General features: G+C 36.9%; 1 protein-coding gene across 2 annotated transcripts in view; it reads left to right on the forward strand.

The window, feature by feature from the left end:
* LOC108247474 (receptor-type tyrosine-protein phosphatase gamma) overlaps window positions 1–14,436 on the forward strand; it is a 520,767-nt gene that overhangs the window by 477,525 nt on the left and 28,806 nt on the right. For both annotated transcript variants that reach the window (XR_005233059.1, XM_037975187.1), the window contains exons 14-16: window positions 6,591–6,682; window positions 8,917–9,008; window positions 11,383–11,479. Coding sequence is in view for 1 of the 2 variants with exons in the window: in XM_037975187.1 (XP_037831115.1) it covers window positions 6,591–6,682; window positions 8,917–9,008; window positions 11,383–11,479 (281 nt within the window). In the remaining variant the exon portion in view is untranslated. The remainder of the gene's footprint in view (window positions 1–6,590; window positions 6,683–8,916; window positions 9,009–11,382; window positions 11,480–14,436) is intronic.

Raw genomic sequence — 14,436 nt, forward strand, 5'->3', positions numbered from 1 at the left:
TGGTTGGTTAAACTAATTATCATTATTCATAATAATATACTGGAACAAAAAGTCATAGCTGAAAAAGCGTTTCATTATTCAGTTTTTATTGATGTTAGACGATGATTCGATGCATGTAAAATTAATAAGGTGACGAAACACTCCGGTGGCCCCCCCACCTAGAAAATGCCACTGTGAGTTAGAGACGAGCAGAAGAAAGTGGATAGGGTGATTATTAAATGTGAACAGATGAGCTAATAAGAATGGTTGACAAATGTTAGTGAAAGGGAATACAGGGGCACAGAGAAGAACCATGGCCATAGAATAAAAACAAAACAAACTGTAAGGCTACACAGACAACAAAGCCACAGATAGATAGGATCAGAAAACACTGGGAGAAATAAGCTTAACATATTGATTGGGTGGCACAGCTGTTGCCTCAAAGCAGGTCATAGGTTTGCCTCCAGGTATTCTGCCTCCCATTACTTTTAGAAACTCTAGAAATCTGTGCATTTCCCAGGTATGCCTTCAGTGGTGTCCTACCTGAATAAATTCCCCTCTTAATACCATAATGATGATGCCACAGCTAAAGGAACCATTATTTTTACACGGAAACACAGTATAACAGTACATTACAACACAGACATATTTTTTACAGCAAGCATTAGCCTCTAATATTTCAGTCCACCTATTAGCATAAGAAACCGAAAAAAGCAAGAAACCAAGTTTACAAATTGTTTTTACAATTTAATGAACAATTAATCATCCTTTTACTTCACTCACACCTGCACTACATGCATCAATACATAAAAATAACAAACTAAAAATATAATAAAAAATACAGTCAGCCCTAGGTTATTGAGTTTTGAATCCTAAAACAGTTTTAACTGTAACCTTAAAAATTCTGCATGATAAACAGTTTTAAATTAGACAGGATTGACCATCTTGTTTTTTAAACAAAGAAAAATAGTTTTAAAATTCTTTTTACTCACCAAAACTGCTGATTATTTGAAGACAGAATCCATTTTCCTTTCATTCCTCAAGAATAGTTCAAATATCCTGTTGTACAGCACAACACTGGTGCATTTCAACTACTGCGGCCAGCACTAATGATTTTGAAGTTTTAGCAGATGTTTGAAGCAGATGTCTTTGACCACAGCAAACACCTGATGGCTGAAATATGATTGAATAAAAGCTCTAAATGAAATGTACATTTCTAAAAGCTGCACAACCAAGTAAAAAGCAATAAAAATAGACTATTGACAATGATTAAAAACATTTTTATAGAAAAAAGTATTTATCATTTTTTCCGCACTAAAGGGTGCACTGCATTATAAGACGCAATGTCACAGAATGGTCCATTTTTGAACTTTTGTCATATATAAGGCACACCGGACTATAAGGCGCATTAAGCGAAACAAAACAGCCCCCTGTCTTTTTGAAGAATACTGCACTGACGTGAGCGCCTACACAACTCACAGCAGGTGGAGCGCTGCCTGACACTACAAAGAGCCACTATAACTGAGCCTTAATGCTGCAAGAGGTGCAGCTTTGTAGTTTACCAAAGTTTTACTAAAACATTACAACTTCTTACATATATAAGGTGCTCCAGATTATAAGGCACACTGTCGTTTTTTGAGAAAATTGAAGACTTTTAAGTGCTTCTCATAGTCTGGAAAATACAGTATATTAAAATGTATGTCACTGGTTTTGATCACTGAACATTTAGGCCATCAGAGAAGGCCTTGCTGGCCCTGACAGCCCACCACTGTAGGGACCACAAAACCTGCATTTTTAGAGCAAAGAATGGGTATGACACATACTTTCACTTTTGCTTTTCTCCCAGAACTTTAGAAAGAGGCAGAGCAACTCTTTACAGAATTTCTGTGTCCCCAACTGCACCAGTTGAACTGGACTGTGGGTGGTGTGTGTGAACACGGGGTTGTCAGCTGAGCTTTGCTCTACAATAGGATTAAATATCAGAACACACCCCTAACACCCGCTGCTAGGCTTCAGTGTGAGTGGGCACATTCCTTTTTAGTCAGCCCGGCGATGACCAGGGTAGAAGTGATGATGAGAAGCAGGGAGGATTCCCCCCTTACTGAAGGGAAAAGTGTGTGCTGGTGGGAAGTGTCTCCTTAAAACAGAGACGGTCTAAGTTTACAATGTAATTAACAGCTGATAACATAAATGTGTAAAAAAGACATAAAAATACCAAGACTCATCTCCAAATTAACACACAACCTGTAATTTATCATATTCAGCTGGTTTACTGATTTTATTCATTACAGTTGGACATTGACATGAACCTAACCTTGTTTAAAGCCGGTTTAGCCACTGGATCTGAGCAGAGCATTCAGCTGATATGCCTCTTAAAATTAAATGCAAACTCCACCCAGCCAGCCAGCTGCTTTGTCAGCCGGGCTGCAAATGGTGTGCAGCTTGTGTGTGTTACACGGTGGGAACAGCCCTTCATGCCTTGTTAGGAAAGTCTATTCCGTCACTTTGTCTTTCTTCCCTTCCCCTCTGTTTTCATTGGCCCGGGGTTCATGTCTGCAACAGCATGTGGCAGGCTTGTGGCTCAGTTTTTCATATTTGTTCACCAGGATGAATGCTTTCTGCTCTCTGCTTTGTTTTAAATACAGGTAGGAGTACTGGTCATGACTTGACTCTTGATTCACACACACACCAACACACACCCACCCACACACACCCATCTACACATACACATCCACACATAGATACATATATACATGCCTATATAACATGCAGGAGAAGTTAAATGACTGTTAGCATAATTTGTAGTATACATAAAACTGGAATTTTGGTAGTAACATACAACTTTAGTAGTTTTATTTTATTTGTTATTGATTTGTAACAAAAGCCAGGCCAACCATGTTACAGTTTTTTTTTTTTTTTTTATCTTGAAGCAGAAAATGTGCAAACGCATGTTGTTGTACTTCAAAGCCTTCCAAAACTTAAGAGACCCGAGTTTTTGGTCTTCCTTAGTGATAAACATTGTTTCTGGTGTAACTGTGGCCTCTTATGTGAGGATTTATAAAAATGGACTTGCTTGTGGTACAAGGTTTAAGTGGTCATTTAAGCAGCTGCACTTTCTTTTTTCCCTAGTGTTGGTTTCATCTGTCAGACTGAGGTTGCCCCTTATACAGGATACCCCTATAGATGTACCATAGATGCTGTTGGGCAGTAGAAGTATTTTGAGAATGTCTATTGGGAGGTGGGGGATCACACTGTATACCCTTTTTAAGAAGGTTTACTCCAGTGTGTTAGAAAAGAGGCTCCAACTGATTCTGGAAGAGCAGTATGGTTTTGTTTGGACTGTAGAACAGCTAAATAAATCTGTATCCTTGCATAGTTTCTGAGGCGCTCACAAGGTTTTAATTTTTCAGTCCATATGGGTTTTTGTGGATCTGGACAAGGATTACAAGTGTGTTCCTCAAAGGAGGTGTTGCAGGAGTATGGAGTTCAGGGGCTCTCTTTCAGGGGCAATCTGGTTCTTGTTTAACCAAAGCAAGAACCATGTTCATATTCTTAGCACAAAGTGAATTTTGGACTCCACCAGGGTTGTCCCTTGTCTCTGATCCTGTTTGGGGTGTTCCTGTGCACGCACACGTGTCAAACTCCATTCATCCTGCATGTTTTAGATGTGTCCTTGCTTTACACCACCTGCTTTAAATGAATGACTTCTGCTTCTGCTTCTGGAGAACTTGATGATTTGGTGAGGAGGTGATTAAACCATTTGAATCAGGTGTGTTGGAGCAGAAAAACCTCAAACTCCCAGGACAGCGGCCCTTGAGGCCTGGAGTCTGACACCCCTGCTGTACAGGATCTCATGGTGCAGTCATAGAGGGTGACTGGTTTGGGATCCTCAAGGTCACATCTCAATTTTTTTCCAGATAATGTGGTTCTGTTGGCATCTTTGTCTTACCCTTGCTCAACAAACATGACAAAAATAGGAAAGATAGAGGTTGAAATTTTGTTTCAAAAAGAGACTGAAATGCAATGTAAATTGAGAAAACCATGACATGTTACCATGAGTAGAGTCCTGATTTACAGATGCATGTTTGACAAAAACATTATTTTGAGAGTCAACCTTCACCAAACTGAAGAGACTTTACTCCAGATAAAGACACATGGTTCTGGTGTCTAAAGGTCTGTTTCCAACTGCTGCAGAATAGGCCAAAAATGTTAGGTATGGAAGCAGACCATCACAGTCTTTGAAGTATAATCTTTAGTGTGAAATGAACCTGTTTAGGTTGCTTCAGGTGTGAAGCAATCAGTATGAAAGGCAGCTGCTCTAAGTCTGAGACCATGTTTCTCAACCAGAAAAAAGTGCAATCTGGGTCAGGTATAAGTTCTAATGTAGGAACTGGAGTGTCTTGGTGTCTTGTTCATGAATGGTGACTGGCTGGAATGAAAGATGGATTGATGGATCAGGGCTTTGTCTACATTAACAAGGAAGTTGCTCTAGTCTGTCATGGTGAAGAAGGGCTAAGCTGAAAGGCAAAGCTTTTGATTTATTTGTCCATCTATGTTCTAACCCTTATCTATGAACAAGATCCAAATAACTGAAATGAGCTCCGTCTAGAGAGTAGCTCTTTCATCCGGGGGTAGCTCTGAGTAGAGCCGCTGCTCCTCTGTGACTTTTTTAAAAAAGTAGCAAGATCCTATTAATGTAGTTTTGAGAATTGTTTCAATATAGCAAAGTATTAGTCAAATTATTTTGATAACAAATTAATTAAGAATATGTATGTTAACTAGAAAAAGTTCTGAAGACTTTTTGACAGTCAATGTTTACTTTCTGGAAATTACATTGAAATTCATCCACTGGTTCAAGAGATATTTTGCTAAGAGACAAAGTTGACTTTTATGATTAATGGCAAAGATTAAAAGAAAAGATCCTGTCCAATCAGTTCACACTCAGAGCATATGTCGAAGATGACTCTAATCTACTACCTCACCAATCTTGGCTCAATATCTGTAAAATAGATTGAATTATAGTCATTTTATGTTTTTCAAAGTGGATTATCTGTGGTGATCACTTTGAATCAGGTTATGTGTTCTTAGCAGATTTAGAAAATGGGCTTTATAATTTTTACTTCAATTTTTTTTTAGTTTAACCTCAAGACCTGCGTATGTCTTGTTTACATGTAGACAAAGAAAAGTAAAGATCAAAACCTCGGAGAAAACCTAAATAACAAAGTGCAAAATTAGGTTGTTTTTTTACATACATACTTATATGAATAACCAGTTTACAATAATCTGTAAAAATTTTCACCAAGTTTCAAGCATTGTTTCCAAACTGAAACAATGAGTCTGGAAACAACACCTGAAACAATGGCGCTCCTGTGCTGAGTTGGTCAGGTGTGAGGTCCAAGTCTAAGTCTGTAGCTGTTCATGGACAAAATCCAGTATCCAGCATTTTTGATGTTGGGATGTTTTTAGACTCTGATTTTAAGTTTGATAAGCAGATCAACTGTGTCTAAAAAAAAAGAGTTTATTCCAGTTGAGGCCGATAGCTAAACTGAAGCCTGTCCTACCCAGACCTAACCTTGAGAAAGTAGTTCATGCCTTCATTACAACCAGACTTGATTATTGTAATGCTCTTTATGTTGGGGTTAATCAGGTTTCCCTTTTTGCCTGCAGCTTGTTTAAAATGCTGCGGCTCAGCTTTTAACAGGAACTCATAGGTTTGAGCACATTTCACCAGTTTTATCCTCCCTTCACTGTTCCCTGTGTCTTATAGAATAGATTTTAAAATTCTTTTAATGACTTATAAATGCCTACATGGACTTGCACCGTCGTATCTCTTTGACCTGCTTCAGCCTGATGCTCCTTCCCAGGTACTGAGATCATCTGAGCAGATGTTATTGGTTGTCCCAAACACCAGGATGAAGCTCAGAGGAGATCGGGCTTTTTCTGCTGTGGCTCCTAAACTCTGGAACAACCTGCCCTCTGACATTAGACAGGCATCTTCACTTCTTCTTCTTAAATCTCTTTTAAAAACACACCTGTTTTCACTGGCTTTTAATACAGTTTGAATTATGTTTTTATGATACTTTTACTCAATTTGTTTTCTGTGTACTGTTTATATTTCTGTTTTAATTTATGTTGTTTTAATCTTGTTCTGTTTGACGGTTGGCGTAAATTGTGAAGCACTTTGGTCAACTACTGTTGTTTTTAAATGTGCTATATAAATAAAATTGACACTGACATATTTGAGCCCATCTTACTCTGTATGATGTTGTTAAAAGCAGAGCTAAAATTTACAAAAAAGATCCTGATATATGACCCCTTCTCCTCTAGGTATGTTAGTGCTGCATGGAGGTCTGTGTTTATAACATCCTCTGTAGATCTGTCTGTTCTGTATGCATACTGGTGAAGGTCAAGTGAGGTGAGGACAGATGATCTGAGGTAACCTAAGACCAGTCTCACAAGGCACTTGTTTACATTTAGACAAGGAAAAAGAAAGATCAGAATTTCTGAGAAAACCTAAAGAACCAGGTGTAAAATGAGGTTGTTTTTCTACATTTTTTACTTATATGACTAACCATTTTAGAATATTCAGTAAAACATTTTCATTGTTTCAGGCGTTGTTTCCAGACTGACCAATTCTACGTGGAAGACAACAGCTTGCCTAGTGATGTACCCAATGAGACGATCCCTTCCATCCCGGTCCCAGGTAACAGACATTCTACATTCATACAAAAATACAAACTTTATTGAAATGTTTGCTGCACGTTTTCTCTGTCAACCCTTTAAAATGTTAAAGACTATAATTACTGTCTTTGGAAACGATACCCTGTTTGAGTTAACTGATATCTTTGGCCTTCTTGCTCCTCATTGTTACCCCTCTGTTAGGAATCTTGAATAGTGTTTAGACATTTCTTTTAAATTTGAGAAGAAAGTATCTAGTTGTCAGTTGTAAAGACAAGTATTTTTATAGCTATGTGAAATTTCCAAAACAAAATCTTACATTCCTCTAAAAGACCTTGAAACATTTATCCATGCCTTCATCACCTCCACATTTGAATACTGCAGTAAAGTATATTTTGGCCTTGAACAATCTTCTCTTCATTTCCTGGAGTTAGTCTAAAATTTTGGTGCACATCTGAGCATCAGATATATACAGGCTGTTTGATGTTTTATAACAATTTAAGGATTTTTTTTACTTATATTCAAAGTTCTAAATGGTTTCACACAAAATTTTTAACTAAACTTCTTAGTTCTATTTTGGGGTTATAAAAATCAAGATCTTTTAGTCAGATCCTCTTAAGATAAAATAAGATGTTTTTTTTATCATTTCATGTGCCATTTACAACAAAATTAGTGATTGTCCTTAAAGAACAAGCTACTACAATCATGTACATATTCATACATACTCCCCAGTCCTCCCATAAACAGATATATACATGAATTTATGCTCCCTCCCTCTTCTGTATCTCCCTGCTTCCCCCTTTTCACCCAAAGAATCCATATTCACTCCTGCCCTTCTCCTTCTTCAGGTCCACACTCTCTCACACAAACACACACACGACACACATACATACTCCTTCAATACACAAGAATAAAAAAATAGAAGTAGTAAAAACTGAATAAAACCAATATAAAATCTCTTGTGATCAATAGTAGTTGTGGCAAATATGAGTGAACTTTGACAATATAAGGTGCAAATTATGATATTTTTAAAGTGGCTTTGACAGTCAATTTGTGATACAAAATTGTTGTTTTGTCACAATGTGAATGGGCAGAGGGTGGACAGACTATAGTTCAGTGATTGCTGATGGATAAAAGCTGTCCTGAGTCTCGATGTGGGTCTCTTTAGTGAGCTGAACCATTTAGCAGAGAGCAGAAGAATGAACAAGTAGTGAAGGGGAAGTGTGTCGTCGTTCATTGTATTATCTGGACCAGTAAATATCCCCAGTGAAGGAAGAGGGAGATGAATGATACCCCAGGCAGTTTTTATCAGTTGCTGAGCAGTTCCCATACCAGACAGTTATGTGCTATGTTAGTACGCTTTTAATCGAGCAGCAGTAGAAGACTAGCAGTTTTGCTGACAGTTGGGCTCCCATGATGTTCTTAGGAAATAAGCTCTTGTTTTGCCTTTATTACAATAGCATCAGAGTTCATGGTATATTTAAGATCCTCGCTGATGTAGACCCCAGGAACTTGAAACTAGGCACCCACCACTTCACCCTGCTTCCATTGGCCTGTGCTGACCTCTGTATTGTCTAAAGTCAATGATGATTTTCTTTGTTTTTAAAATATTCATGGAAAGGTTTTTGTGGCCACACCACTTAGACTGTCCTTGCACCTCATCTCTATAGACAACCTTGTTTCCATTTGAAAGGAGCCCCACCACGATTGTGTCGTTTGCAAACTTTCTGAACATGTTTGTGGGGTGCAGAGGCAGGCAGTCATGAGTATACAGAACATAAAGGAATGGACTGGACACACAACCCTGTGGTGCTCCTGTAGATCTGTCTGTTCTGTATGCATACTGGTGAAAGTCAAGTGAGGTGGGGACAGATAATCTGAGACCAGTCTCACAAGACACTTGGAGACTACAGGTCATAGGCCTGTAGTAATCAAAAAAGGTGATGTTTGTCTGTGTAAATCTAAAATTAGTGCAACAATAGCTTAAAGATAAGTAAAACAGTAGCAAATAAACTGATGAGCAAAACCATAGCTAAATTAGCTAAACAAAAGTAAAGCTAAAATTTTGCTAAGTTAAATGTTTTAAAAAAGTTTAAAAGTTAAAAATAGCTGAAAGTATGAAAACTTTTGCTTTCTATAGTGTTGTTTAAAACCTGTCACATGTAAGGTATTCCATGTTTAGCTGATGGTGTTCATGCTATGCTCCAAGATTAGATATTGTTCCTGAAAACCTTTTGTTTTTCCTGTCTCTTTTTGTAGATGACACAGAAGCCATTCCAGTCAAAAGATTTATCACACATGTTTCTGAGCTGTATTCAAACAACCACCATGGATTCTTCAAAGAATTTGAGGTAAGTTATCTGCAAAAAAAATTACAAGTAGTTTATTGTCATTAGAAATTTAATCTCCACAGTAGCTACTATAAAATTAATTGCTCAAGTTTGGTGTTGAAAACAGGTCTAAAATCCACATTTTTTGATCTCTTTTCATTCACTCACTGATAAAAAATTGTTTTAATAACTGTTAAATGATGGAGTGTTTGCAAACTGTTTAAATATGCTGTTGGTCATACCGTTCATGTTGATCTTACAAAGCTATAAATAAATGTTGTTGCAGTTAGATTGTTCTGTGTGGGATTTCACTGAGAAAAAAATAAGTGAACAAATCTTACCTTTCACTGACAGTTAACTGAAACTCTTAACTCATAAGCTGCTTTGGAGTAGGTGATAATTCAGCCTCTTTTACTATTGAGCTCTAACCATGCCTAAAGAGATCCATCTTTGTGATGCCAGCTTTGACTTTCAGCTCAATATAAAAGAGTATGCTTTCTTTATAGTATATCTACAGGGTTTCAGAATGACAAAAATCATCAATATGATGAAAATTCTCTCTAAGGCATAAAAAACACTGGATTTTCAGTAAATAAATAAGGGAATTTGGCATGTCTTTGGTTGCTGTGTAAAAAAACATTTTATTCTAAAAGTCCAGTATTGTCCTACTTACGAGCCATCTGGGTGGATGTTGTTCAGATGGGTTAGCTTCAATCATCAGCCCCTCCGTTCAGACTATTTAAAGAATACGTTAGGATTTCTTTTACAATTTCACTCAGAAACTGCATTTTAGGAGCCCCAAACTGTATAGTATTTCAAAACCAGGTTTTAGAGTGGGAAAATCTTAAAATGCCACCGTTGTGTGGACAGTCCAAATGCAACCTTTTGTGAACGTTGACGTCATAGTTCCACTTTCTGGCTAACCTATGACCCCAATCATGACAGATTACATGCTTGTGTTTGTGTTGCAAACACCATTTTCTCAACTACAGCAAAACCTTTATGTATGGTATAACCTGAATGAACAAATAAGGATGTTGAACAAGAAAACTGCCTTGAATAGAGAAAAAAACTCTTATTGTTACACCAAATAATATGAGGCCAGAATTTTTTTTATCACTTCATTGAATTGTCAACTAAACTAAAGCAAATGTTGCAGAAAAGGATCTACAATATATATCAGGTTTACATTTAGAAGCATGGGAAATTAGAATAGTTATAATAAGACCTCCACTTGTATATAAATGATTTACCCTGAACCCTTTGAACATTAAGGAAAATTCTTCCCTTCATCACCCAGTGTATATTATGCCTGAAATGGTCCATTATGTCCATGGATTTGGACTGACGTGACTCCCAGTCAGTAATAGTTTAATGTGACACAAAGAAGAAGTTCCACTTTGTCATCAGTCCACAGAAAGGATTTGTTTTTGCATTCACAGTCTGTCTCAGCTCCACATACAGGCCTATTTGCTACAGTGTTTGCCACAACTACTCTATATTGATGATTTATGTGTTTCCATGTGGATGAAAACATTTCTACAAATAGTGCCATATTTACAAAAAGAGAGATTATTTTGGAAAGACAGCATTCCTGTGTGGATTCCACTGTATTTGAGTGTGTGTTCGAAAGAGGAGCTACATGCATAAAACAAGAAACTCTAGATGAGTTACAAAACACTTAATAAAGTAATAGAACAATATACTTTTGGCCTAAAAAAAAGTCTTGAATCACAGCTAATTAATCGACAGTTAACAAAATGTTTCAGTAAAGAAACACGGAATATTTCAGCTATCTTCATTGTTTATACTATGTGACTTTTGCATCTGAAGGTTATTTATACTAAAGACTGTGGAGGAACATGTTTTGTGTGTAACACAGCATTGCAAAGCAGGGCGTGTTAAGTGTACCCAGTCAGAGTAACTATCTGAAGCACTACAATGTAAACTTTCAGAATAGTGTTCCCTTTAACTGAAAATATTTGAGGTTTGGGCTGTTTTGTATGGCATAAACTCATAATGTAATGGTCCCTGCTCTGAGTTAAACTTACTTCACTTCTCTTTGAGAATTTTCCTCCAAACTTAGACCGCTCAGACTGCTGTTTTCTGAACGTTATATACTGACTGATCATAATGTACCCTACAAAATACTGAATTCTTCTATTAAATGAATACAATTTAAGTCCTGGTGTCATGTGGTGGTATAACAGCATTTAAAAAGAAAAGTGAAAACAATAGTTTTTTTTTGTGGAGACTTTGAAACAATAATAATGATTTTTTTTTCAAGAACTGAATGTTTTCTTCATTTAATTCATTTTGATAAAAAAAGTTACTTTGCTATGCAACAATGTTATACACATAGAGTAGGTCAGAATGTTTTTTTTCTTCCTCACAGGAGATTCAAAGATGCACTGCTGATATGAACATTACGTCGGCGCTCTCAAACCACCCTAACAACAAGCACAAGAACAGATACATCAACATAGTAGCATGTGAGTACACTAAATCAGAACTACACAATTATCATAAAGCTCCTTCAAAATCTTTTGTAGATATCAAGAAGACTATAACACATGTGCAGGAGTTGTGTTACAATAAACATGTCATGCTGTATCCTTTGATGTCTGTACTGCTGTACAGTATATAGATGGGGAAAAAGAAAGCTCATCCTCTTTCATTTCTGGGGTTTTATGTATCAGGAAATGATAAAAGGATCTGGTCTTTACCAGGTTCTAAGAGTATTCAAATCTAACCTCAGTTAAACAAAAACACATAGCAGATTCCTTTGTCATTATTTAAAAAATGGAAACAGTTTAAAAAACTGTCCAACTGTTCTGCTTCCACATAACTGAAGAGTTTCAGTAACAAACAGGAGCTGCTGATCAAATGTATTGATTAACCACCTCAGTATAGCAGGGATTTTGTCAGTTTGCTGATTTGAAACAATGCCAAGGAGGAAAGACATCAGCAACAACCTTAGAGAAGCAACTATTGCTGCCCATGAATCTGGGAGGGGTTAAAGGTCATTTCCAAACTATTTGGCATCCATAACTCTTCAGAAAGAAAGATTATTCACAAGTGGCCAATATTCAAGACAGCTGCCAATCTTCCCAGGAGTTGACATTACAGCAAATTCACCAAAGTAAAGTTCATCAATGTAAAGCTCCATTTGGATAATCCACACAACATCTGGAACAATGTCCTTTGGACACATGAGACCAAATTAGAGATGTTTACCCATAATAACACAGGACCACAGTTTGATAACACAGTTTGGAGAGGACCAAACACAGCATATCAGCGCAAACACCCTCAACTGCACAAGGGTGACAGGGTGATTTGGGCTTGTTTTGCAGCAACAGGACCAGGACACCTTGCAGTCATTGAGCCGACCCTGAACTCCTCTGTGGACCAAAAGATTCTAGAGTCTAATGTGAGACCATTTGTCTGACAGATGATTCATGCACCAAACTGGGTCAGGAATCAACAGAACATTGATCCCAAACACAGCAGCTAATTTACGACAGAAGAGCTCAAAAAGTAAAGAACCAAGGTGCTGCAATGGTCTGGTCAAAGTTCAAAACTCAACCTGATGTTGTGGTGAGACCTTAATAGAGCTGAGCAGAACTAATATATGCAAACTTCAATGAACTAAAGCAACAACAAAAGAAAGAATGGGCCAAAATTCCTCCACAACCATGTGAGAGCCTGATAAAACCAAACAGAAAACCACTGACAGTTACTGCTTTTAGAGGAGGTTCTAAATGCTGGTTGGTCGAGGGGTGGACATAGTTTTTAACACCCAGCTTCTTTATTTTAGCTTTGTTTTTGTTTGGTGGAACCTGTTGTGTTTTTGTACACTTGCAGTTACATTATAATGATTTTACCTAGAACTGAAACAAGGTGGACTTTTCTTTTCCCGTAGCTGTTTGTCCCTATTCTTGCTGTCCTGTATAGTAGGCTCAGAGTAAGTAATTCTAGCTCAGTTCAGCCAGCTGTCTGTTCATTCAGACTTGTACCTACTTTAACAGATATCTGTTGTTTTGATGGGATTTTTAGAAGTATTCATGTTTTTTCATCTTTTTCTTTGGAGGTATTTACTCCTATACGTACAGCTCTTTCATTAAAGTACCTAAAACAAAATAAAAAAACAACAAATCATATGTAGAGTTATTCAAAACGAATAATAACATTTAAAAGGCTTTTGCCAGTTTACAATAAGATTAGGGTAATAAGCGTGTAAAGAAAATTGGATAAATAAAGTTCTAGATGTCACCAGCATCTTGTGGTCTTCCTCTAGGTTTCATCGATGGATTTAAAAGACATGGTGCCGTGACAAACGTTAAAGACAAGTGGAAATTTCATTGTAAAGGTGTTTTCTGAGGATATGCAACTAGGTGGTGTAGCATGAAGAAGCACGCATTTTCATGACCTCTGACCCACCATCAGCTTTGACTAACAGTTCCATAAAAAGTTCATTCTGACCTGAGTGAATTTTGATTGTTTTAGGACGTGTATACACCTATGGACATCTAATCAGTTATTCACAGATTGTTTACATTCTTTACTAAGGACTGTAAAGAAAAACAGGATTCATTGCAGAAATGAGATATGTTTATTTGATTACTAAGTTTTTAAAATATGAAAAATGACTGCTGTTCTTCATTTGTATGCAAGTCTTCAATATGAGAAACTATTCAAGTGTTTTAACAAAAATTATCTCTTTCTCACACAGTCTTTTATCTTTAGAATTCTTCATTTAAAGTTACTAGTTAATAGTCATTCCTCACAAATATTCCTAAAATCTTAATTTTGTTATATTGTCACAATTGTTTATTATTGATTCTATTTTCTTGATTTAGTTTTACTTTTTGTAATAAAACCTTAAAGACAAAATTTGTTTCCCCCTTTTTCAGTTTAAGTATTATGATAGAGTTCCCTGAGACGAATGAATTTCATGCTTCAGTTGTTGAGTTTTGATTTAATCTCAAGATTGAACTGCAGTGGCTAAAATCATTAGTTGTTTTCAGTTGCCTATAAGAACCAAAACCAAAAAATCCTCTGACTCTTTAAGTACTACACTGCAAAAACAGCACCACTTGAAATGAGCCACATATTCCTAAATGTGATCAAATTTTCTTGTTTTAAGAAAATATCTGCCAGTAGGGTAAACAAAAGTTGCTTGGCTAGAATTCTTTAAACTAGCAAATGAATCTAACTGATGTGTTCTTTAAATTAAACAAAGTTGTCCAAACTTAAAGAAAATTGCTCTTCTTCTCAGGGGTGGAAATTAGCACCCGCCACCGCCAAATGCGGGTAAATATTTAAAGTGGCGGGTGAATTTGATCAACACACACGCCACTGTGGCGGGTTGGCAATTTGAACAGAAAAGGTGTTATTTGTCCTCCTGACATATAGGGGGCAGTAATGTGCTCGAGTTGCTGCTGTT

The sequence above is a fragment of the Kryptolebias marmoratus genome, linkage group LG4 (genome assembly GCF_001649575.2).
Source record: "Kryptolebias marmoratus isolate JLee-2015 linkage group LG4, ASM164957v2, whole genome shotgun sequence".
In the NCBI taxonomy this organism is placed as follows: Eukaryota; Metazoa; Chordata; class Actinopteri; order Cyprinodontiformes; family Rivulidae; genus Kryptolebias; species Kryptolebias marmoratus.